Genomic DNA, 26,119 nt, shown 5'->3' on the forward strand with positions numbered 1-26,119 from the left:
ATGTCTGCCCAATGCATCATGACAGCATGAAAAAATACAATTAGAAAGGTACACCATTCCAATAAGAGAAAATACAATAAAGACTGCATATTTATTTCCAATAGATTACAAATGAATGTAGTGTGCCAAATTGCAAGAGTAATTGAAGTGGTATGCAACAGGACATTCCTTATTGACACAACATTTGACAAAACACACTAGTCAACATAACAACAGTGCCCACTTAAATCACTCCGTCTCAATCTTCATTGCCTTGCGAGGAAGACCAACAATGTCATCGGAAGCCTCGTCGAAAACTTCAGTCAAGTTCCTCTTAACAGACCAATAAAACAAACACAAACCACCAATAAAAAAACCCAGCATTTTCAGTCTACAGACCAATAAAAAAACTCAAACCACCAAAACAAAAATGATACTGCAAGTGTATCAAATAAGATTTTATAAAACATGGTAACGACAGTCATTCAATAAAAAAAATATAACAACCTTTGTGGCTGACATCAAAGTAGTGCATGGAACACAAACTAAAGCATGCACATCACCATCAAATACAACAAAAACAACAATGTCAGTTCCATCGCTAACACACAAATTAAGCTTGTACTTAAACACATGAACAATTTAAAATGTAAACAATATCAAGATTGAAACATCTATATATGGAACATGCATACATGAAACAAACCTAGGATATGAAAAACATGTTTCATACATCCCTTGCAATAGTATGCCCTGGAATCAGGCGTCACACTTCTATGACACTTGCAAACGGGATACCACCACTCTTGACCATCAACCAGACCATCAATGACAGCAGAAACAACGAATGTCCCATCTTCATTAGTTGAGTTCAACTCATATAAGGATTTAGCATGATACATGCGAAGGAAATCTTCCTCGAATGAGGGCCTGATCCTTGGACCAATTATAGTAACCGGTGCAGATGATTCCAAGCCATGGATGTCAATACTTCAATCAAACACACGTATAATCAAATATAAATGAAACTGATTTACACTAATCAAAAACAGAAATCAGAAACTAAATACATAATAGCGAAAAACAACACACCTTTCTCTAAACTTCAGAGCTTCATCAAATAGAGGATTCAGAAAGATCACAGTGGTATTCATCACGTTCTGGAGAGATGCCTTGTCTATTCAAGATTAAATAAGTATCAACTCAACACGAAGTCTCACTCAAATTAAGCACAAACAACTAATAGGAAGACAAAAAAACCTAGGATAATCTTAAGCTTTGGAAATTGCAAAACAATAACGTGTAGGCCATCGGTACTCTTTCCCATCAATTTTTTTGAAGGTTATCAACATAAGCACCAAACAAAGCGCACTCGATCTTACCACTACAAAAATCCAATGAATAAATGTAAAAAGCATGGTGAAATTCTAGCACACTTGTTTTAATATGTTCTGTATGATGTTACGGCGTTTGCAATGTTACGATTAATGTTTCAACATCACGCGATAAACAGAAATAAAAACAAGAAAATAAAAGACATGAAAGTAAAGAACACAATGAGTTTGTTGACCCAGTTCGGTGACAAACACACCTACTATGGGGGCTACCAAGCCAAGAAGGAAATATACTAGTGTAGTCCTTATTCAATAGCTCTCAGCAAACTCCTCGTTTACACTATATGACCTAGGACCTACCCGTATAGACTTCAACCTAGGAACTCCTAGATCTGAGATCCCATCTCACTATTCTAATGATCAGTCACAGCCCCTGTGACCTATCAGACCTAAACCAAAACAAAATAAAAGTTACCTTCCAACACAAACAATTAGCACCGTGTTTCAAAACTTTGGTGTAGTACAAAAGAGTATCAATATTCACACACAGTCCTAACAAGTGTCACAGACGATACAAGAAAGAACACAGAGTAGATTCTAAACATGCATCACAAACGATACAAGAGCAGAATACATGAAGACTCAAACCCTAAAAATCTAACTTTTAGAATGACGGCTTGAATAATCAATTAGGTCTTGAAGTCTTCCTTATATACTGAAGCAGCTTGGGCTAAATAAATCGTTGGGCTTCAGCAAAATGCAGATCGGTTCAGCTTAATCTGCAAAACAAGAATTAGAAACAAATCTGGAAAGTCCTAAAATGTCAGAACATTTATAGGATTGTTCCAAACAATAATAAATATTTCCTAAAATATAATATTTACTTTAGAAATATTCCACAACTGATTCTTAGAAGATATGTGCGTTGTTTGATCAATAAGATAAGGAAATATTGTTTCCTTAAACAATAAAGGGCGCGCGTACAAACAGGCGAGAACTCAGGCACATTGAACCATGTCAGGATGTTGAAGCATTGTATCCAACATCTTCCAGAGACGTCTAAACACATGTTGAAACATTGGTTTCAACTTACAGAACAAGGATATTTGTTTTAGCAACAATGCAGCCAATAAAAATACCTAACACATGGAGCATTCACAAACCAAGTCCAAAGTATAGAAAAACATATTAAATCACCTATCAGCGGTCAACTCTAGCACGATCATCTTGGTGACCTTACCATCCCTCACATGTTCCCTCTCAGCAGAGATACCAGTCATCAATCCAACAACATCTACCAATTCAATCAGAATCATCATAAACAACCACAACAAAACGTATACAAAATCATATATAATGAAATTTCTCAATTAATCAAAACATACCAACTAAAAATGGATAATCAGCAGTATGCTTGGACAAATCTTCAATCTTGCTGAATGAAAGTCCACTGTTTGAAATAGCAAAACCTTCAAACTTTTTCACCTTTGTCTTCATCTGGAAAATCAACTTGAATTCATGTGTAGTAGTGCAATAATAACCAATGTTTGGAGCAACTGAAAAATAGGACATCTTGTAGGCATCTCCTTCAGCCAACTTCTTATGGAAAAGATACAACAACTGCTTCCGAACAGTGGCATGAATCTTGACACCCTACAAAAACAACAATAACAAACCAAAAATCAAATATACACTACAAGAAACTTGACCTCAAGTGACGGGCAAAAACCGTCACTAAAGGCTATTTTCCGTAGGTATATGTGGCCAAAACTTTCATCCACGGCCACATTGGCCGTGCACTATACTTAGCAAGTTGCAACGGATTTTTGTCTGTCGGTGCATGTTTTACCTACGGACAGTACCTTTACCTACGGACGGGTTGATAATTGCACAAAAGACACACAATTGCACAAAAGGTACATGTCATCATAATTGCACAAAAGACACACAATGAACCCCAATTCAAAAACTTATATACAAATCAAAATACACAGACCTTCTCATCAATCAACACCATCTCCAAAGAGTTTGGTTGATCAGGGTTCATAAATGCAGGGACCTCCCACATTCTAAGAATCCTGACCTTAAAATGTCACCCCTCCCTCCCAGGCACAATCGCTGCCAATGAATCAAAACAACTATCCATCACAAAATCACAAAATCAAAAACAAAAAAACCAGGAACTCAAACCCAGATGAATGACAAAATGAAAATCGACAGAGCCAACTGAAAACAGCAACCAAACCACACAACTATTTATACACTAAGAAGAGGGCAATAGAGATATTTCAACATATAGACAAAACTAACAAAAAAGGAATATGTACCTCCACAACAAAACAAAATGGAAGATTAAGATGTGGGAAGATCTTCCCAAAAATACAAAAAAAATCCCCCAAAAGGACAAAAAACATCTCAACAAACAAACCTGATTCAAATCAAGCGGTGTCTCCCACAAAAAACGCAAAGCCATGTGGGAAAAAAAATTGGCCGAAAAAAAAAACGGAACCCACCCGAATTGGAGATGACTAGGAGAAATCAGGCAAAATTGGCTTAAGTCTTTTGTAGGAGTTATTGATCTATACATGTTGTAACCTTCTTCAAGCAAAACTTGGTCTTTTATATAGAGACGGGGCTTGATGATTGTTGCTAGAGAATAACCTTGTCTTTGAATGCATGATTGAATGTCGATATATATTTATTTGTAATTTCAGTCAGTGAATCAACCATTTATTTCCATCATTGCATACAAAATATCCTTTCTTAGCAAAGAGTCGTTGCATACATCAGTGATGGTTCATTGAGTCAATGCTTAGTACAAAGGATATTAGTCGAGAGGCATGAACACGTAGCATTGACTTTCACAAAGTTGCCATTATTCTTGATATAGAGCCTTGTCTTTATCTATAACACAGAGCTTTTTCAAGATCCAGGGCATTTACCAAAGTCCAGTGGCGTAGCAAGGATCCCCGATCAAAGGGTGCAAAATTATGACGCGGTTTGATAAAGTCAATTTTGAAGTTTATATTTATGAGTACATATGATCAATTAGACCTATTCAGTAACAATTTTTACATACGAGTTTATAACAATTTTTACTACCTTACGATATTTCTGATAAGCTATTTTAAATAGTGTTTAAGTTTATAACTTATAACATGTTATTTTTCTATCAATTTTACTTTTATAATCTTAATTGAAAGCAATAAACATTAATTATTTTTTTTTCTTCATATTTTATATTTATCAGTTAAATCAACGGTTAATTGAAGATATATTTTACTTTTTAAAGATACTTTTTTTATATTTTATATTAATTAAAAATATATTTATCAAACACTATAACTTAAATTTGCTAACTTTTCTGTTCTTCGTCAACTTATCAACAACTAATTATTAAACATGATTTATTACCTATCAACTCATTTAGAGAATTTAAAGTAGAATATCATTAATAATAGAAGATTATTGATCATAAAAATAATCTAAAGAGAAAGAAAAAGATAAGAAAGATTAAAAGAGAATACGATAACAAGAGAGATGGAAAATAATATATTGTGGGATGCATTTGTGTATAGAATGCACATAAACCAATACTTGCATACCCTCAAAGGTATGTAGCTTTGCCCCTGCCGGAGACTAGTGGGTCCAGAGACAAAACTTCCGAATACTTAGAATTTCCTACACACTTAAAAACACATTAGAGTGTCCTAATTGTTCTCATAATGCTTTGTTATCATAAGAGTAAATAGAAAATCTGATCTCAATATCATTGCCTCAATTTTCCAACCTTTGTTGTGCAGCCCCTTGAGCCTGATTCTGAGCTCTCATATCATCTAAGATGGCATTTGTTGTAGAAGCAAAGCTCTACTGATCAATAGGTACACTATAGGATGTAGAACCTTCAGAGGAAGACACATTCCTAGAAGCTTGTAACAATGTAGAGTCAGTTGCAAAGACATGATCGCACTAGAAGGAGAAAGGAAGGAAGAAACATGCAGCAACTTGATAGACTTCCTCTCTTGAGAAGATTCTATAAACTCTTTCAACTGATGATTAACCCAAAAGAGTAACTCATCCACCAGATGAGCTTGGAAGTTGTTTACCGTACAATTACGTCCAAAGATTAAGAAGTTATCCAAACAACTGTTGACCCAAGTCTGTAGGTCATTCAATGTTACATCACTCTCAGCAGGATTCACACAGTGAGTCCAAACATGCTTAATTGAGTTAATTCTTGCAACTAATTCTTGATAGAATTCCTCAAGGTCGGGGTGAATAGGTGGAGGTGGAGAGAATGAGGTCAAGGTGAGTTCAGGTTTAGGTTTAGAAGGTCAGGGATGTTGGTCAATATGAGGATAACAATATGAATTTAGGGGGTGTAAAAAAAATCTACGACTTTCCACTATGAATGAATGTTTGCACCCAAGTGCTACAAGGTTTGATTACAAGTAATTAACAAAGTTTATGACTCTTTAAGCCAATTTATGTCATAGCAAGTGTGATATGTTGCACCTATGTCTACAATCTGAGCCCTTTGCATCAATATCATTTTTCTCTAGCACAGTCATCAAGTTCTGGTACTAATCTTTTGTCAGAATCATTACACCATCATCATTTTTACTTGAATAAGCACCAGAAAATTTGGAATATGAATCTTCACATTCCATCATATTTGCATAAGAATTTCCTCATCCTCTACCAAAGCTTGAAGGGTAACCATGCTTCTTATACATGTCTTAATCAGGGGCGTCCTTGAGGGCGTGCAAACAGCTCAAACGAGCTGGGCCTCCCTCAAGGATGGGCCTCAAAAAAATATTAAAGCCCAGTAAATAAGTAATAAAAACAACTAGCGTGATTATTTTATAGAGCATTCTAAAGTGGCATAGTTGGTTCAACACTCTTCACCTATGATTTTTCTTTTTTCTTCTTTTCTTTTCCTTTTTGTTTCTTTAATTAATATTTTTACTAATCAAAACATAATATAATTTTTTTTCTTCTTCTTTTGTTAGAACACATCTTGTAATTTTTTGTCCACAATTATTGTATAAGGTAGTTAAACTCTAACAACAAATATTATAAATTTTTCATTTGAAAGAACAAACATAATAATTATTCTCTAAAAAACAGTATAAACCTTTTATTATCGGCTTTGTACAAACTAAGGAAAAATATAACATAGAAAATCAATATAGATATTCGCTTAAATTGTAGTTTTATATTATTGATCTTTTATATGTTAGTTACAATAAAGGCTTTTATTTTTTATCTTTACGGTTCTTATTTTAAATTTAAATAAATAATTGCTCTTTTAAAAATTTACGTTTTTATTTTATTAAGGGCCTATTTTAACATGAGAGCCGAGCCTCCGAATACTTAGGGACGGCCATGGTCTTAATAGCATAATCTGATTTCCCACAGAAGCCATAAATTCTTCTATTTGTTCTACCTCTTCCATCAACATCATTTGCTAATCAAGTAGTATTATCCTCTAAAGATGTCGCTGGAGCAGATATCATGCTATATTGCACCTTTCTTTCTTGTTGCATTATCATAGAGAAAACCCTATTTATTTGAGGTAAAGGGTCCATAAGCACTGCATGTGATGCAACTCTCTAATGATAATCTTCATTTAAACATATCAAAAACTGAATCATCCTATCTTCAGCTCTAAAACCCTTAGCATTACACATTGCCAAACAAGTGCAACGAATTGGGCAGGTATATTGAGGCATAAGCCTATTCTGATCTAGTTTTCCCACAAACCTCTCGTATAAGTGAAATAGTCTAAAATCTTTCGATTCCCTTGCTTTAAATCAATAATCTTTTGTTGTAATTGTGCCACTCTAATACGATCACCTCTCATGAATCAATCCTTAAGATCGTTCCACATATCAACAACATTTTATATGAACACAACGCTTTGAGCAATTGTCGATGAAATTTAATTGATTATCTATGTATGAACAAGATTGTTACACCTTTTCCATGCAGCATGATTCAAATCATCTTTGTATGGAATTGGAATTGAACCGTCCACAAACTTAAACTTGTTCTTCATAGCCAATGCTCTTCGCATCTTCATGGACTAGGAATGATAATTATCACCAATAAACTGTGCCATCAGACTCACAGTTGTTTAATTCTTTGATGGATGAACAAAGTAAAGATCAAGACCTTGAGCTTGATTTTGTGCATTGTTGTTATTTCTCACCATGATCTACGAAATTTCTTAAACTAATCAATTAAGAAACTAACACGTAGTTGAATCAAAGAAACGAAACAAGAACAAATCAAAACGATAATGAATCGTTAAGATGAAAATGATAAAAAAATCGAAACGACAGAAGATCGATTAAACATGAAAGAAGAAGATAAACAAAATCAATGGATAATTCGTTCAATCTTCACGAAGCGGAAGTAGAGCAAGACAAACCTGCTCTGATACCATCAAAGCAATTCTCAAACATGATGGAAGATAGAGTTTGCTGAAAAGTGAATATTATTCAATCAATAAATTCTGTAATAGATTGTAGCTTATATTCATGTTACAAATGACAACTGATCATAACTAACTTGTAACTAAATAAATGCAACACAAATGAAAATGAAATTTAAACTAAAATTACATTTCTAAACTAACTCTAACTTGCATTCCAAGTTATTTGTGGTTAAACTATTCTACGTTTCTTCCTTCTCATTAGTAGTATTTGCTAAGATGCTCATATATATTAAAAAACTTAAACATACATATTAAGAACATTATGAAATATTTATATCGATGTAAATCAATCTTCAAGTTTATTTACAATAACTTTTTGTTTGGTTGGGCAGATGTCTGCTTTAGATTGGGAGGAGCGGAGAGCGGCGTGGTAGTGGAGGCGGCGGTTGTGGGAGTGGGAGGAGGAGTTATTAGGAGAGTGTAGGTTGTTGCTATCTGATGTTACTATGCAACACCAGACCTCCGATCAGTGGAGGTGACAGCTTGATCCTAGTGGCGGTTACTCTGTTCACAATGTTTATCAGATGCTCACAACAGATGACAGTCATACATTGGACGCAACTTCGGATTTGATTTGGCACATATATGTTCTGGTAAAGGTGTCTATTCTCGTATGGAGACTTCTCCGTAACAGGTTGCCAACCAAGGAGAATCTGGGGGCTCGTGGGATCCTCTCTCAGGAGGCTCAGATGTGCGTGACTGGGTGCGGAAAAGTGGAAACGGCGCAACATTTATTCTTCTCTTGTACCATATTCAGAGAGTTATGGCATTTAGTTTGTGATTGGATTAGGGTCTATGGGGCTGCTCCGTATAGCATTGCTAACCATTTTCTTCAGTTTACTTATTCGACAGGTGGCTCGGCAACTCGAAGATCATTTATGCAACTAACTTAGCTCGTATGTGTTTGGGTTTTATGGAATGAACGTAATAATAGACTATTTAGCAACAAGGAAAATAATATTTGTAATTAATTTGTTGGAAAAGGTCCAAATTCACTCGTAGTGGTGGATGAAGGAGGCTAATGTTGTTTATGTATTAGGGGTTCACAGTTGGTTGGCGTGCCCGCTTACTTGTTTGGGCATTGGTTAGTCATTTCTGTCATGCGGTTTAGAATTTGTTTGTAAACTCTAGTCATTCTTTTGGCACGTCTTATGTCGGAGATGCGATTTCGTTGTTGTTAATATATACTCCCTCCGTTCCTTTTTAACTGTCACATTTGTTAAAAAAAATAAAATTCCTATTTAAGTGTCATTTTTAGAGTTTAAGATTATAATATGTCAATTATAGCCTTAACCTCTCAATTACCAAATCTGACACATTAATTGCATAGTATTATTGTAGCCTAATCCAATTCCTCTACTCCATTAGACACATTTTACCAAGGCCAAAAAAATGCTTTCTGCTAATAAATGCAATAAACCCACTCTTCATTGTTCCAATACATAAAGCCATGCATTTATGCGGTGAACGGCTGATTGATATACAAAGGAAAAGTTACACTACATATATTAAGGGTAGAAAAGGAAAAAGAGAGCCAATTATGCTTAACCTTGATTGTAGCAAATTGGACAAAAGCGATACATATAAAGGAACAGATGGAGTATTTCATTTTTGTCTTTTCAAAAACAAAATTTTCAATAACTAACTTTTTATTAATCAAATTTTTGTTATTGTATTTTTACCCCATGGGCTCCCACCCTAGTTTATATAAATTTTAGACTAAAATTATCTCACCTCCGAGAAATGAAAATTAACATTTTAATTCTTACAAATTTTCATGAATTAATTTTTTAACAGAAATCTTTCAACAAAGCTCTCTAACATTGATGCATTCAACACCATTGAGTTTGAACTTGCACCATTGTTAAATTGAAAGAGATATTTTACCATCTCATTCAAGTTATGTTGAGTTTGAAGTTATTTCATTTACAAATAAATATTATAAATAAAAAATTGAAAAGAAATGAGTAAAATTTCTAGGAATAATTATCAAAAATAAATTATTTCCTATTAAGGTTTTATCTTTGATCACATTTAATACCAAATGATTATATTTAATTTCTAAATAACTAACTAACTTTCTAAATTTGACTAGTATTTACTAAAAATTTCCTTTAATGTAGTCACGACGATGAGCTGTTTAATTAAAATCGTTTTTTCCATCAATGAATGAATCCACGGATCTAAATTCAAGGAATTCTAACCAAAACCAAAGTGTTATAAAATCATAATCAGAATCAGAATCAGAATCACATTGCTGCATTAACACTACAATGAAGAAGTTCCATAGAAATGTTCCTGTTTTCACTTCCACGCGTTTATTCGCTTCTCTTTTTCTTTTAACTCTTTTTCTCTTTTCTCTCTCCTTCATTCTTCCATCTTCTCCATTATCATCAACTACAACTCCTCCTACCAGTCTTCTTCATCTCAAACAAAATCAACAACTAGGTTTGTTTCTTTTTCTTGTTATTTCCTCTTCATTGATATAATGTACCTTTTAATTTGGTATATACTTTATTAAACTTAGATCCTAATACGAAGCACAGATACAGACACGTTGACACCGATAATAGTTTGAGAAAATGACATAATTAAGTGTAATAATATGTGTCGGTGTATACCTCGGACACACCTAATCCGAGGGAGTGTTTATGCTTCATAGGATCGTATGGTTTTATGTGTTTATCTTCTTTTTTTCTTCTTTTTTGGTGTTACATGCTCTGATTGATGTGTTTTCTATTTCGTTTTTGATGTGTGATTCAGTTTTGATTAATGTAAAGTTTAATTCAATTTGGTTGACACCTTTTACGTTATTAGATCATATGATAATTTTTTTTAGGTTCTGTTTGGTAAAATATACAGCGGATGTATAGCTGATGACTTATAAGCTAGCTTATAGTCACAGCGGATAGGCTAGCTTATAGTGGATAAATGGATAATTTAGCTGATTGAATTTACAGTGCTTGATAAAATTAGCGGTTGAAGTACCTTATAAATTCGAAATAGCATAAAAAAAGTATATTTAATTAATACTTAATTTTTTTTCAATTAAGATTGCAGGGGTAAAATTGAGATAAAAAGTGATAAGCTATAAACTTTACTCTGTAACCTACTTGAATTAACTTATGAAAAAACGCTATAAGACCATAAAGATAAGCTATAAGCTCGTTAGAAAAGTGTAGTTACCAAAGGGTCTTTTTTAGTCATTTAGTTTATAAGCTATAAGCTCAAATATGTTTCGTACCAAACAGATCCTTAATGTATTATAAGGGTTTGTTTTATCTTAAAACTCTTAACCCTCTCTTTGGCACGGTAGTGAACAGTTCGGCCAAGAGGTAGTAAAGGGAGAAAAATTACCACCCAAAAATCACTTTATATATGCACACATTTAGAAAACCACAACTTATAAGTCTTTGAAATTACAATTCCGGATAAATCATATGCCATATGGAGGTACACTTCCATTCCAAGTTTAGTTTTTTTGGAAATGTGGGTGGAGAAAGTTGATCCTGTAAGTAATAGTTTAGTCACAGATGGTTTCAGTCAGGATCGAACTCGGTTTTTCTGGTTGATTCAATCTTAACTAAAGTTCATTAACCATATCAGCCCAACTATTTGATTGTTTTTATGGTTTTCTGACATTGGCTAAGGTATATTAAATAAATTTAGTTGTTTTTGATGAAATTACTAGTCTTCTTTTAATATAACCTTGATATGTCCATGTGAGCTTAGCTCAGTTGGTAAGAACAATGCATAATATATGCAAGGTCCACAGTTCGAACCCCGGACACCACCAAAAAAAATATAACCTTGATATTGTAATTGAAAAAGTATTTATCAAACCTTGAATCTTGATTTTGAAAATAACAGATGAATAATAACAAAGTTCTTAGAGAAAGACAATAGACTATCTTTTTGGATACTTGAATAGGTCACTGAATTAGGATGTTAGTTTTTGCTTACTACTTGTTTTCATGCTCTGTTGCTGTCCTATTTTATGCATTTACTAGTTTTCCTTGGGTTTTGTTTCTCATAATACATCTGCATTGCATAAGCTAATGGACATTACTGAGAAGACGTAACATTAGGTACATTGATTAGAACAACAGGGCAGTAAACGCTAAAACTCAGAGCAAATGGCTAGTTTGGACTTTTCAATTTTCGTGAGGTTTCCAATTTTGGCATTTAGTTCTCTTCCTTGCTAGCATTTTTCGTACATTTGGGTAAACACTTGGTGCTTTATTATATAAGTGCTTGTGTGTAATGCAAGTTATTTTATACTCAAACTGGATATGTGATTAGACTATTTTCATATCAGTTGTAAGCTATTTCCAATAGTTATCCCAAAAAGCTTGTGGAAATAAGCTGAAAAATAGCCTATAGACATGCAATAAGCTATTTTGATAAGCTCCTCCATACTCTTATACAAGTATTTATGTCATAGGACCAGTCCAAACACGCCTTAAATAAGCTCTTTATGTTTTGCCTATATATATTTTTCCTTTTTGTTTATGAATGAACTGATTTTCCTCATTTGCATAACTTTTGGTCTTGTAATGATAGAATTTCATATTCTTGGTTCTTAGGTTTGAAGAGTGATGCCTCTGATTCTAAAGTGTTCCCAAACGATAAACTACTTGGTGGACTTCTAGCATCTGGATTTGATGATAGATCCTGTCTCAGCAGGTATCGTTCAGTTAAAGGACTATCAGGGAATCCATCTCCTTACCTAATTTCAAGATTACGAAAATACGAAGCTCTCCACAAAAAATGCGGACCTTATACCGAATCCTACAATAAAACAGTAAAGGATCTCAATTCTGGCCATTTAAGTGAGTCCCCAGACTGTAAGTACGTAGTTTGGATTTCATTTAGTGGTTTAGGGAACAGGATATTGACCTTAGCTTCTGCATTTCTTTATGCTCTCCTCACAAATCGTGTTCTTTTGGTTGACCCTGGAGTCGATATGGTCGACCTCTTTTGCGAACCGATTCCAGATGTCTCCTGGTTTCTCCCTCCTGATTTCCCTCTCAACAGTCAATTTCTTAGTTTGAATCAGAAATCTGATCAATGTCATGGAAAAATGCTAAAAAATAAATCAGTCACGAATTCCAAAGTACCTTCTTCTGTCTACCTTCATTTGGCGCATGATTATGATGATGAGGATAAGCTTTTCTTCTGCGATGAAGAACAACAATTTCTGCAGAAAGTTCCTTGGTTAATGATGAAAACAGATAATTACTTTATCCCGTCGTTATTCTTGATGCCGTCTTTTGATCAGGAGCTCAGTAATCTCTTTCCAAACAAGGACAAAGTTTTCCATTTCATAGGCAGGTATTTGTTTCACCCTACAAACAAAGTTTGGGGATTTGTTTCTAGATACTATCAAGCTTATTTAGCTAATGTTGATGAAAGAGTTGGCATCCAGATTAGGGTTTTCGACACGAGACCCGGTCCATTTCAACATGTATTCGATCAAATCTTAGCTTGCACTTTGAAGGAGAATATCTTGCCTGATATTGACAAGAAGCATGATAATATTGGTTCATTAAAAAATTTGAAGTCGAAAGCGGTACTAATGACATCCTTAAATTCTGGTTATTTCGAAAAAGTAAGAGACATGTATTGGGAATATCCAACTGTGACCGGAGAAGTTATTGGTGTTTACCAACCAAGCCATGAGGGATATCAACAAACTGAGAAGCAAATACACAATCAAAAAGCTTGGGCAGAAATGTATCTATTGAGTTTAACCGATGTGTTGGTGACTAGCTCGTGGTCTACTTTCGGCTACGTGGCACAGGGGCTTGGAGGTTTGAAACCTTATATCCTATACAAACCTGAGAATGAAACTGCTCCTAACCCTCCTTGTCGACGTGCAATGTCAATGGAGCCGTGTTTTCATGCTCCTCCTTTCTATGATTGTAAGGCTAAGAGAGGCACTGACACAGGTGCACTTGTTCCTCATGTAAGACATTGTGAGGATATGAGTTGGGGTCTTAAGGTTGTAGACAATAATAGTGCTAGTTATTGAAGTTATGAATTGGATACCACTAGTTATTTTGCTGTAGGATAACATTAGTTACTGATTTCAAATTTATATAGTTTTCTACAGAAACCATAACTCCATATTGAGTGCATGGTATATTGGGTTAGCTTTTTTTCCTATTGATATTGATATTGCTGTTGGTAGTTGCGTATTGTTGAAATAACAACCTTGATTTTCTCAGTTTAAGACTCTAAGTAACTGAAACAAATAATAGAGAACAATATGCATAAAAAGATTTATTTATTGTTGAATTGTTAGTTGTAAATTTGTGAAGACATTGGAGATTTGTGAGGATATGAGTATGCTTGCAGATGATTTTTGGTTGATAGAGGTGTCAACATAGTTGAGATGTCTTACAACCTATGAAGCCCGGATACATGATTCGACACGGATACGATACGCTGATACGGGAAAATTTCAAAATTCAAGAAACGATACGGCCAGGATACTTTAATATAAAATTAAATTTAAACTACAAATTAAAACTCAAAATATAAACTATCTTTTAAAACTCAAAAGCAACAACAAAGAGACGTAAAACCTAGTCCCACATAGTGACCAAACAAACATAAAACAACAAGACACAACAATGAATTTGCATCACATACTATTGACTTACCTCTAACTTACCAATAAACAATGTTAGTAGCATAAAAAAAATTGAGTTTTGAACTTCTTACACCATATTCAATTTATCAATTTATACCATTGGACTATTGTTCCAAGATATTATAATTTTGAAGTAGAGTAACGTGCACTACATATTTACTTTTCACGAGAGAGGAGTGTAAATCATACTTCTCTTAGGCTTTGTATTGTTTGCGAGTTGGGTTTTAGAGTAAAAAAAGAAGGGAGAACTTACTTTTCTATTTTAAATTAAGATCAATTGAGTGTGATAAAAGTATTATACAATCATTTATAATTTTCTTTCAATTATTTTTAAAAAAAATATCAAATATATATCATCAAAGTATAGACTTAATCTTCCAAAATCATCTCCTAAAACCAACTCGCAAACAAAGCTTTAGAAGAGTGGCAGTAGTTTTCACATATTCTCTTAGACTCGGAATTCTTTTCTTATGTTTTCAACTCATCTAAAATTTTCTTTTGATTTTAACCCTCTAAAATGTGAATTTAAAGTTTTTTAATTCATAAGAACAATCATTTTTATGCAGTTAAATCGAGTTTGTATTAGGCCTAATGATGAAAGACAGTTAGACACTACATGTAATTTTGGGTGCATTTGAGATGACTACCAGACGATAGAGATCAAAATTTAGAGTTTCAAATCTTGGAAGCATGAAAACCAAAGATTTTCTTAGGGACCAAAATTAAAATTCAATTTTTTTTTTTGGGTTAAAAAAAAGATATTTATTTACCTATATCAATTATTCAATAAGACAAAAGCAATTAAACCATCCACATTCACATATATTATGCTCTCAGTTATCTAAGTATTAGAAAGCAAGATCAGTATACATATGTGTTGGTTTACATTATCAACCACAATCACTTAAAGAAAGAAAGCAACATCCGATCATTTAACCAGACAACACTTAAGTGCTCAAATGCCACTGAAACTCAGCTTCTGTTCTTATTCAGAACTCAAATCAGTTCTTTCTTCCTTCAGATAAGATAATATGGTAGCCATGCCTGCATTGACATCCAACCAAACATTAATAGGGTCTTATTTGGATAACAACTTATAGCATAAACGCTGATCATTTAAGTGTTTATGTATAAACTATTTCTATAACAAATCAAACCATTTTTATACAAGTTATAAACTGTTTTTTTATTAGCTATCGTTGAGAACTTAAGAAAATAAGTTGAAAACAGCTTATGGACATGTCATAAGTTGTTCCTTAACAGGTAATTATGAAATATCTTGTATTCAATGCATTGGAAATCGAAGTATTTGACTTTTTGAAGGAATGATTTCTTAATTCGGAATCCTTAAAGATGGCCCCAAGGGCACTCGCCGCTCGTTAGCAAGACTCTTATGTTAATAGGTAAACTCAAATTAATCAATCCAAAAGACCTAGCTAAGGAGAAAAGAGAAAGGACACAAGTAGTGATACTAATATGAGATCAATAATGCATATAATATCAGCTAGAAGGGTGCAAGAGCAATACGTTGATTTGAAAGGAGCACTCGTAACTCCAACAGGTGTGTTGAAGGCAACTTCCTGAAATGGGCCAGCCATCTTTCCTCGTGGAAACCATCCAAGGTCTCCACCCTTCTTTCCGGATGGACATTCAGAATACTCTTGAGCTACCTGTGAGATTGGCGGAATATTATCAGTGATAAACAATTGAAGACAAAATATTTCTATCTCAAGACTGATTTTGATTCTTATTTCTCGTTCCTTCGACCAAACTGACATGCGTATGTATTTTGGGGGAGGAGGAACCAGGATTTCCAACGGTCAGTAAATGCCGGTCAACGGTCATTGGATGCAGATCACAGAGCTCATATTTTGATATCAACAAAATCAGATTTAATACAATTCAAAATCTGAGTCGTCTGATCTTTCATCCTACAGCTGGAAATATCAACTGCGTTGAATCCATTTCTCAGCCCCATTTTAAATACAAAGCCAAATAAGGGTTTAGTGTATACGACAAAACTTAGCTACAATTCTTACTTTGTTTTTTTCAAGAGAGATTTTTAACACCCTTTAAAAAATTTCCTGGCAGTTATACTCTCTTTTCAATAGAAAACAGTAGTAGTAAAAAATGTATAGCACTGTCTATGTTTTATTCTAGTGTATAACTTCCAAAATGAAAATAAAAATAATATACCTTTGCAAACTCTGCTGGAGGAACCTTATCCCCATTGTCAAGCCAACCATCTTGCAGCTTCTTGTAGGCTTCATTAATCTTACCTTGTTTCTCACATAAGATATGTCTTGCTGTGCAAAGTAAAAGCCAGAAATCAATGTAATTCAATCAAAGAAACTTATCATATATGGTTATTGGTTATTATAGCCTTGTTTACTTTCTAAAAGCATTTTCAATTTTCATTTTCTAAAATTTATGTTCAAGTGTGCATTTTACAAAAAACAATTAAAACTGTTTTGTAATTTCCAAAATTTCAATCTATTTTTGAAAATCGTAAAAGAACATAGTGTGGAAACTATTGGATCAATATTCTCTTATGTTTATTAGTTGAAGTGAAAATGAAAACAGAAAACATTTGAAGTAAATGGACCCTAAGGTACTTGTGAGCTATTAAGCACGGATACGGACACGAAAACGACACAGTCATGCCGACAGTATAATTATATGTGTCGGTGTCGTGTCGGTGTTAGACACAACACATGACCGACCCCGGGACACGCCTAATCCGAGAGTGTCCGTGCTTCATGGCTTGTGAGATTGGGGAAAATTTTGTACCTTTGACATAGGTGCAAGTACCAAGCCCATCTGCAGCTTTCCCACCTTTTCCTTTTCCCTTGGAAGCATTCTCATCACTTCCACTTGCAGCCTGCTTTCCCTTACCCTTTGACTCCTTTGCTTTTGCGTCTTTTCCCATCGTTCCAACAACTATCCATCATTTCAACAAAACAAGTCAACAACTATTACTAAATTAAATAAGTCACACAGTAGAAGTCATTGAAAACAGGAACTAAAGAAATTTCCAACATAATTACAAACTACAATTTCTTCATCTTCTACGTTGGATGTCTATCACACATCAGGTTACAGTGGAGATTGTTAGATGATCAGATTCTGTTAAGCTTATGCGAGAGTTAGTTTCTGATTCATTGTAGATTACAGTTAGAATCAGTTGGTTTGATTTAACATAAAATCTCCATAGTGTTAAAAACGCTTTCTAGTTTTTGCCCTCATCCACGTTTTCGTTTGGATACCTAACTAAAGACATCGACATCAACCATCTGATATCCATATAGATAATAACCCAACAAAACAAGCTCATATAGACTCGTTTACAGAAATTGATTCATGAGCTCCTGACAAACACAAGGCTTGTAACTACTTTATTGAAATGACTAGCAACATCTATTATGCATTCATACACTTAGTCAGTTACGCACTAAGGTTACACTTGGAGAATGTGAAATCAATAACCTGACTAAGTTTCAAAATTTATGAAGCAAGAATACAGACACAGACACAGACACTGGACATGACACGAAAACTAACACGCCAACACTGATAACAATTTGAGAAAATCACATAATTCAATATAATAATATGTGTCGGTGTCACGACACTAGGACATGCCTAATTCGAGGAGTGTCCGTGTTTCATAGTTCACAACGCAATTTCAGTCAAGGTGTTTAACCAAGTGTGGCATAAGGCCTCATAGACTTTAGTACAATGAAAATGCAGTTATAAGCACCACTAATTGAAAGGTTAGCTAGTTGTTTACAACAGTTTTAGAGCTAAATATTTTTAAAGTACCCACAAAATCACGATCTTTCAAGTTTACCCTCTACATCAATTTCTTCAATCATCTTGGTCCCTTTTTTTAAAATGGTTGTTTTTAGTCTCTCACGGACTAAAAATAATCGTACCTAATGTATACTAGCGATCAAAATTGAATAAAATTTATGTGGGAATTAAAACTGAATAATATAGATAGAAATTAAACTTGGGTTTTAGAAAATGGTAAAATTCTACATTAGATTGAAGCTCAAAAATCCAAAAAAATAAAATAAAATAAAATAAATCGCAGTTCTATTACAATGATGTGAAAAAAGTGAAATGGAACAAAAAAAAATCTAAATATTCTTTTTACCTCTTCTTAGTACAAATCAATTGAAAAGTTGCAGAGTTTAGAAATCCAGGAAGAACAGTCAAGGATGAAGACTCACGCAACTTACTGACACCAGTCGAGACGAGGAGAATCACATTCCATTTCGTGTAGCAACAGACCAGTTTGGGCCTAAACTCAAACCTTTCATGTTCTTAGGGTTGCTACTATTCCAACTCCCTATTTATGCTAATACACCAACTTATTATTTTTTTCTTAATAAAGAGCTAAATTAACCCACTCAAATTGGCACTGAAGAGAATCAAACTGAGACCTCGAGGAGAATTAATTAAAATGGTAATTTACTATGGGAGAAGGGTTTTTATTTTATTTATTAATTAAAGTAGAATTAATGGTCATTTACAATTGTTTTTAGGAGATTTAAACTTTGTATCTTGAGATAACACCTTACGTTTTAGTTTTAGTTTTAGTTTTTTTTTTTATATGAAAAGGAATTAAATTAAGATATTAAAAGAGAGAAACTAGCCCCTCTTACATCATCTTCGAGTAGAAGTTTTAAAGTAGAAAAAAAATGAATAAATAAATAAAAAGTACAATTAAAATCTAAGGAAGAGTGGTTGTGATTTATTGACAGGTCAGCATAACAGTCAGCCTCTTGATTGATACATGTGCAAAATGTTGGTTCTCCATATAGGACGGTGGAGAAGAGAGACTACCTCGTGAAAAAGAGGTTGGTGAAAATCATTTTGGGATGAGCCTGAATTAACCATATTGACCAAACGTAAGGAATCAATCTAAAACATGATACTTATGATATTCGACGGATTCACCCCCAAAATAGAGAAGGATCCAAGTATATTATAGAAGCCATAACGAACTTATTATGAAATTCTCTAATAAGTCTTCCACAAATAGAAATCTTTGATGAATTTTATAAGATCCACAAAATATTAAACATTACAATGATCATGTGGTGGAGGTGTCCAAAAGACCTCTACATTGGGTCTCAAAGGATGAGCCTCAAAAACTACATAAGGTTTATAGAGGATACAATGAAATTAGTTTGGTTTAAAACTAGTAAAAGTTTGATTACTTTTTTTTTTTTTTTGAAGAAGCTAAATTAATCCATCCAAATTGACATTAGAGAGAATTGAACCTGAGACCTAGAGGAGGAGCACACTGCCAGATCCCAAGTCAATAAGACCAGACCAACCCAAGTGGATTAAAAGTTTGTTTACTTAGATAGGACTTCCTATTAAATATTGGGTTATTTTTTTATCATTCCACTTCCCATAAACAACAACACCAACGAGATTTTTCAGCTGTCATGATTCGTGCCAAGAGAAATGCTAGCAACACTCTCTTTTACACACTCTCTCTAACTTCACTCTTTTATTGGATAAAATCAATGTATGTCCCACCATTTTATGTGGGTTCCATTTCCAAAGTATATGACCCACATTGTTTTAACCCAATAAGAGAATGAATGTTAGAGAAAGTGTCCAAGAAAGAGTGTTGCTAGCAATCCTCTTCGTGACATTTTGAATTGTGCCATTGATACAACCAAGACTGAAAATTTTACTCAAAAGATCCTGAGAGGTAAGGTCATTCTATAACATTTTTACTTCTTCAAAGTCTTTTAAGACACACATAATCGTTTCAGGGTAATTATAAAAACCTTCCACATAGATTGTCTCTAGTCATGCCTTTGTGATACCTTTTACCATTTTTTGGATTTTATCATGAGCTATTTTCCAAAAGATATATTTGGACTTGTTTTAGCCTTGCCAAAACCAGACGTGTTAAACAATACTACCTCCATCCTTAATTATAGGATCCTTTTGAAAAAATAACGGGAATTAATATAGTGGATATTTGTATTAAATATGTTTATAATTACTATTGTTTTTACAATTTTATTCTTCAAGAGAGAGGATTGGTTTATGTTTTCAACATGTTATTTATTGCTGATTGAAGAAAAAGATGTATAATAAATAGGGGCATGCATGTAAAAAAATAATTAATGTAGTTGGAAATAGCAAAATGATCTTATAAAAAGGGACGAAAAAAATTCTCAAAAGAGTTTTATAATTAGAGACGGAGATATTATCAGGAATCGTTGGAAAAGGTGATGTTTCACGTGCGTGATACAATAAGAATACTTGATTCAGAAATTTCCTTTTGTAGCAGGTGACATTTAATATGGGAAAGGATAAAACTTTTCCACCATGGGTCACACAAGATAAATGGTTACATTGTGCACTTCTATTAAAGCTTATCATTCTATGAATTGTGCGTGTTAAATATGCCATGCCATAGTATAAGTAATCAAAGGAAAAAAAAAAAAAAAAAAAAAAAAAAGCAACCTGTTTGCAATGGATTTGTCAAGGAACTTGGTCTTTGTGAATCGATGAGGAAGAAGGTTTCCCTATGATTTCTGGGTCGTAAAGGAGGAAGTCGATATGAAGTGCGAAAATGGAAGCTTTTCGGTGAAACTTAACCTCCGGTTACAATTCCGGCGGTGGATCTCTGGTATTATTCGGTACGGTTGCGTCACCAACGAAGGGAGGCAAGATTGTTGGAGTGGAGGAGTAAATCAGAGCATGGATAAGAGATTTTGTGAAGAAGCTGGTCGGAGATGTCCGTTGGCGAAAATTGGGTTTTTGGGGATTACGATGACATTGTTCAGATTAACCTTTCCCAATCCTATTTTTTATTTCTTTTTTTAAAAAACATTGACTAATAAAAATATCTAGTGGTGTAGTGACCATAGTAAAATTGTGTACTTGATTGGATCTAATGGCTAAATTGAACTTTCCTATCGTGGGAAAGTTTTACCCTTTCCCATGTTAAATGTCACCTTTGTGGCAAGGTTGCATAAAGAAAGTTCGATTTTCCATTAGAGGTTCGCTTAATCATTGTAATTTTCTCACAAATTTCTTGAGGAAAAAGTTGATCGAACATTTCTCAGTTCCACTTGTCGTATACCGCATAATGAGAGACATCAAGTTCCATCTAGATAAGAGGAAAACTATTATGAAATAGGAAAAAGATACATGGACATACCAATTCCATACACCCCCTTATACCACCTATGACATGGCAATAAAAATTTTAAAAAATTGATCTTTAATGACATGGTAAAAAATGATTAAAAGAAATAAGAAATAGATCAAGGTAATTAAAAAAGAAAAACAAATCAAAGTGTTTCAGATCTCTGTCTCTCTCCACGTGATTCTCCGGCGAACTGCTCTCTTTATCTCTCACTCTCCGCCATTTGCTACGACGGCGAATATCTCTCTCTCCATCATTTGCTCCGACGGCCCGTAGCTCTCTCGATCTCCTTCCTCCTTCCTCTGTACGAATCACTTTCTCCATCTCTCTTTCCGTCGCTGAATCTCTCCGTTAAAGGTGATGTTTATCTCAAATCTTGTATTTGGTGAAGGCTAAAATAATTGTTGAATTAGAAATTCATGATGAAGAAATTAATCATATTAGGGTATGATACTGAGTTGGTGAGAATTTAGGGTTAAATGAAACTTGATAGTATTTAGTTGTTTAGTTCATAATTGAGTTAAAATCTATGTTATTTGCTACTGTCTGATTGTTGCATTTTTGGATTGTTGATGATTATCATTGTATTGTTGTTAGTACAAAATCATAAGTTCTCCCCAATTTTTATAGTTTGATTGTGGTTGTTCCTCTAAATGATATCACGTAGAGTTGGTGTCAAATTCTTAATCAAAAGAATCGTGGTCACACTTGTGTTAAAAAATGGTCAAATTGTTGGAAATTTGGAGGAAAAAAATGCGGTTACGTCTATGTTAAAATGTGGTTAAGTGCAGATAAATTTTTGTCAGTATGTCTATGATAACAAAGATAGGAAAACATTAACTTGTCACAATATTATTTCAATAACGTTCTTCAATTTTTGTGGAAAACATGTGATTATAAAATGTGTTTGTATTTTAGTTATAAGATGAATATTTTTCAAATCGTTCTTGTAACGTGTGTTGAGAATAGGTGTTTGTGTGTGTTTTAATTGTTGTTGATAAAAATTGTTTTTGTATACAACATATAAGGTCAACATCATGAACGAAAACAAACGAAAAAGGGATGGTGGTGTTGGTGTAAGTACAATTTAATTAATGAGACGTTTAATGTGTATGTAACTGTTTGTGTTTTATGCCATTAATGAATGAATAATGTTCATTTTTCAGCCACAGATAAAGACTCAAATGCCCCGTACCAATAAGTAGGTAGATATTAACCGAAAATTATCTGATGCGCAAAGGAGTAGAATTATGAAAACTCTGTTCCGATATCTGGTGGAAATGAAGACCTATATAGGAATGAATGGTACTTTATTGAAGGAATTATTGCATAAATGGGATGCAAGTAGTTTAGGATTTAGAGTAGGCGTTAGGACTGTGGCATTTAAACATCTAGACCTTTGTTTGGCTCTAGGTTTGCCTATTTTAGGAGAATCTTTGCCGGAATCAATAGATAGTGATAGTCATGTTAGAACATTGTTTGATGTGAATGAAGTTATTAATATTGATAGTGTACATTCAAAGCTGAAGATCCTTCAAGAAGAGGACAACATAGATGATTTTTGTAGAGTTTACATCCTATTTGCCTTGTGTGTCTTATATTTTCCGAAATCACATGGTAAAATTAAAAAAGATTTCTTTAACCTTGTTGATGATTTAGACGCTCTTAGTACCTATAATTGGGGTGTCGCTGTTTACGATGATTTATACCTGATTGTATACTTCGTAAGTCAAAATAGTCCTCATGTTCATTATTCAATGTTTATAGGTACTGTAATATATTCGGTAATATCCTTTTACAGACAGATAGCATGTGAACATACAGTGGCAAAGAGACAAAATATCCCCCTAGTAGTATAAAAGATTATCGTATCCACAGAGGTTAATTAACAAGTACTAAACTAATTAAGATTAATTTATTATTTAGACGAACAAGTAGTAGAATAGTTTCGGTAACCAAGTAAAAAGTAACGACGAAGAAGGATAAAACTGTGAAGATGTAAATCAGTAGAGAGAGGTCTAGGGTCACGGTTTCACTTGCAATTTTCGATTCCCTAATGTCTAGTTCTAATTCAATTCCTTTATTTTTATTCAATCACCAATCACTTTAGTAAAACTATTAATCTGTTTGGTCATTATAAAGCACAAAAAGGTTGAATGACTGGAAGACTAAAATTAAGGTTTGATCATGTAATAATTCTAGTCTCAATTGTCCTATAGGTCCACCAATTAACTGCAGTACGGTGATCAATTAACTGATTGTTAACATGCAAAGGTTTGATCATTCCTAATCATGTGATAAAATCAATAGAACAAATTTGATTTGAATAAAACTGAAATTCACATTAATAAACTAGAACATGATAAGGTCTCTCAACATACAAGATTCACCTAAACCCTAGAAAATAACTTAGCTATCCATAATCAAGAACACTAAAATTGAAATAAAATTCATGAAATTAGAGTAAAGAATAACCACAAAAGATTGCAGATTTTTGCTCCAATTCCAATCTTCACTCCAAGCTCTTGTTTTTCCTTTTGTAGCGTGTGTGTTCTTCTTATCAATTTCCAATCCTGATTTCTCTCTCTGTACAGCGTGTGTGTAATGTGTACATCAGCCGCTTGATGTAGATGATGCTCTTTTCAATTGACCGCCTTTGACTCTTCTGTTCCAACAGTGTTTGTTTTTATTTTGGGCCATCATATGATAATATCTATTGGGCCTGTAGCAATGGTTTTAATCATCCCCACTTCTCTTGTAATTAAACGTAATAGGAGAGAGAAAGAGCATGTCTTGATGCATTTTTCACTTATATTATATTCTACAAAATAAACTAAAAATAGGTAAGTATCTAAATAATAATAATACAAAATATAATAAATTATACCCAAAATATTAATATAAGTTATACAATTGAGTGGTTCATCAGCAGTGCTTCACCAATTTTTCCCTCTTATTTCACATCTCATACAAGCACATCAGTCAATTGCACTCTTTATCTGGTAAATTTTCCAAGAGTCCTTCCAAAGATTTACATTATTCCACATCAAACTCATGCTAATGGGTCAAGATTCTCATGATTCCATTCAACGAGATCACGTGGTTATATATTCAAAGGTTAAATGTGTTTTTGGTCCATATACAATATGGAGGCTTCTAAGTTTAATTCTTACTTAATTTTTATTGCATTTTTAGGATTTGCTAAATATATTTACATTTAATTTTAGTCCCTGCTAAAATAACGTTTGCTTAATTATCTTTAAACTCCAAAAAATTTCAATGATTTTTTTTAGACATGTTTAGGTCATTATGAAATGATGAAAAATTAAGTATAAATACATGCAAAATTTAGTACAGATTAAGTAAGGATTAAATTTAGAAACTCCTAATTTTATAGGAACCAAAACATATTTAACTCTAAATTCAATACGAGACAAATTAGGAAAAAAAAACACTAACATGGTATCACATTCACCAAAAATTGGTGAAGTATAGCATTAGTTTTGGTTAGCTTTTTCTAACTCACGTTTAGAATATTATACAAGACTACACAACTGAACTCTTAGCATCTAGCAAGATTCCCTAACTTACCTCAAATGTACAAATTGCACATATATCATGTGTATAAACAGTGAGAAGGAAATTAATTGAAATGATAAAGTTTGTCAAAGATAGAAAATTATTCATCCTATGACTCAAGCTATAAGTACCATACACTTGTGCTTTAATGTGAGTTCAGTGTTCGTTTTTCTACAATGGATGAAGATTGGTTTGGAATTGAATGGGAGTTTCATGCTTTCTCTAAGTTTCAAGGAACAAAGTACACTCCAGCAGAAATGGTAGAATGTAAGGGTCGAGTGTGGGCATTGGAGCGAAATATGTTTCAATATTGTCTATGCCCACAAGAACGATTCTCACTCGCAAACATGAACCAATATCGTAGAGAATGGGAATACCACATGGAAGAGTCTGCACGTCTTAGGCAATCTTTACGTCAACAAGGCCAAAGAAGACCAAAACAACGTTCATAAAAATCACAAGAGACAGTAATGAGTCGCTCGAACTGGCCACTAACATCATACGCAACGAGAACAATCAGATGCAAATTCGTCTCAACAGATGTCTAAATTCAAGGGAAGTTGAATTACGTGGAATAGAGCATCTCCGTCAATACTGGATAGATGGTGATTTATCTGATGAGTAATAATTTATACTTATGGTTCTCAGTGTTATGACTATCTCCATCTATTGTTAGGACTATCTCCATTAAACCACATGTATTGTACCATTTCAACTATCCATCTATATAAATGTTCTACCTTGGTTTGTTATATTTCCTCATCCATCCATTTATATCATTGTAAGTGTCGTAAATATTATAAAATATTTCTGTTGTATGAACTTGATCACTGCGCTAAAAGCCTTTCCAACCATAAATAACTTGTTTTACAATCTGC

At 33.6% G+C, this 26,119-nt stretch overlaps 2 protein-coding genes and 1 long non-coding RNA gene across 3 annotated transcripts; 2 read left to right on the forward strand and 1 right to left on the reverse strand.

The window, feature by feature from the left end:
* The first annotated feature begins 9,944 nt into the window (after window positions 1-9,944).
* On the forward strand, window positions 9,945-13,970 carry LOC25488823 (galactoside 2-alpha-L-fucosyltransferase). The gene is made up of 2 exons (XM_013603972.3): window positions 9,945-10,263; window positions 12,402-13,970. Exons 1-2 carry the CDS (start codon window positions 10,089-10,091, stop codon window positions 13,847-13,849), a joined length of 1,623 nt encoding a protein of 540 aa, XP_013459426.1. The 5' UTR covers window positions 9,945-10,088; the 3' UTR covers window positions 13,850-13,970.
* A 1,282-nt stretch (window positions 13,971-15,252) lies between these two features.
* Window positions 15,253-18,744, reverse strand: LOC25488824 (peptidyl-prolyl cis-trans isomerase NIMA-interacting 4). Its single transcript, XM_024777978.2, has 5 exons — window positions 18,633-18,744; window positions 17,264-17,415; window positions 16,670-16,779; window positions 16,001-16,143; window positions 15,253-15,517 (listed from the first exon to the last, which is right to left on the reverse strand). The coding sequence occupies exons 2-5, from the start codon at window positions 17,400-17,402 to the stop codon at window positions 15,475-15,477; spliced, it is 435 nt and encodes a 144-aa protein (XP_024633746.1). The 5' UTR covers window positions 17,403-17,415; window positions 18,633-18,744; the 3' UTR covers window positions 15,253-15,474.
* Window positions 18,745-22,121: 3,377 nt separating this feature from the next.
* On the forward strand, window positions 22,122-23,262 carry LOC120579711 (uncharacterized). The gene is made up of 2 exons (XR_005645460.1): window positions 22,122-22,738; window positions 22,829-23,262. It is a non-coding gene; the product is annotated as an uncharacterized lncRNA (long non-coding RNA).
* The last annotated feature ends 2,857 nt before the right edge of the window (window positions 23,263-26,119 follow it).

The sequence above is a fragment of the Medicago truncatula genome, chromosome 3, assembly GCF_003473485.1.
Source record: "Medicago truncatula cultivar Jemalong A17 chromosome 3, MtrunA17r5.0-ANR, whole genome shotgun sequence".
Lineage (NCBI taxonomy): Eukaryota > Viridiplantae > Streptophyta > Magnoliopsida > Fabales > Fabaceae > Medicago > Medicago truncatula.

Coding starts and splice junctions, on each gene's coding strand:
- LOC25488823 (XM_013603972.3), top strand. CDS start 10,089: ATGAAGAAGTTCCATAGAAATGTTCCTGTTTTCACTTCCACGCGTTTA. Junction 10,264..12,401: donor CAAACAAAATCAACAACTAG/GTTTGTTTCTTT, acceptor CTTGGTTCTTAG/GTTTGAAGAGTGATGCCTCT.
- LOC25488824 (XM_024777978.2), bottom strand. CDS start 17,402: ATGGGAAAAGACGCAAAAGCAAAGGAGTCAAAGGGTAAGGGAAAGCAG. Junction 16,780..17,263: donor TACTTGCACCTATGTCAAAG/GTACAAAATTTT, acceptor TACTTTGCACAG/CAAGACATATCTTATGTGAG. Junction 16,144..16,669: donor CTCCAGCAGAGTTTGCAAAG/GTATATTATTTT, acceptor CCAATCTCACAG/GTAGCTCAAGAGTATTCTGA.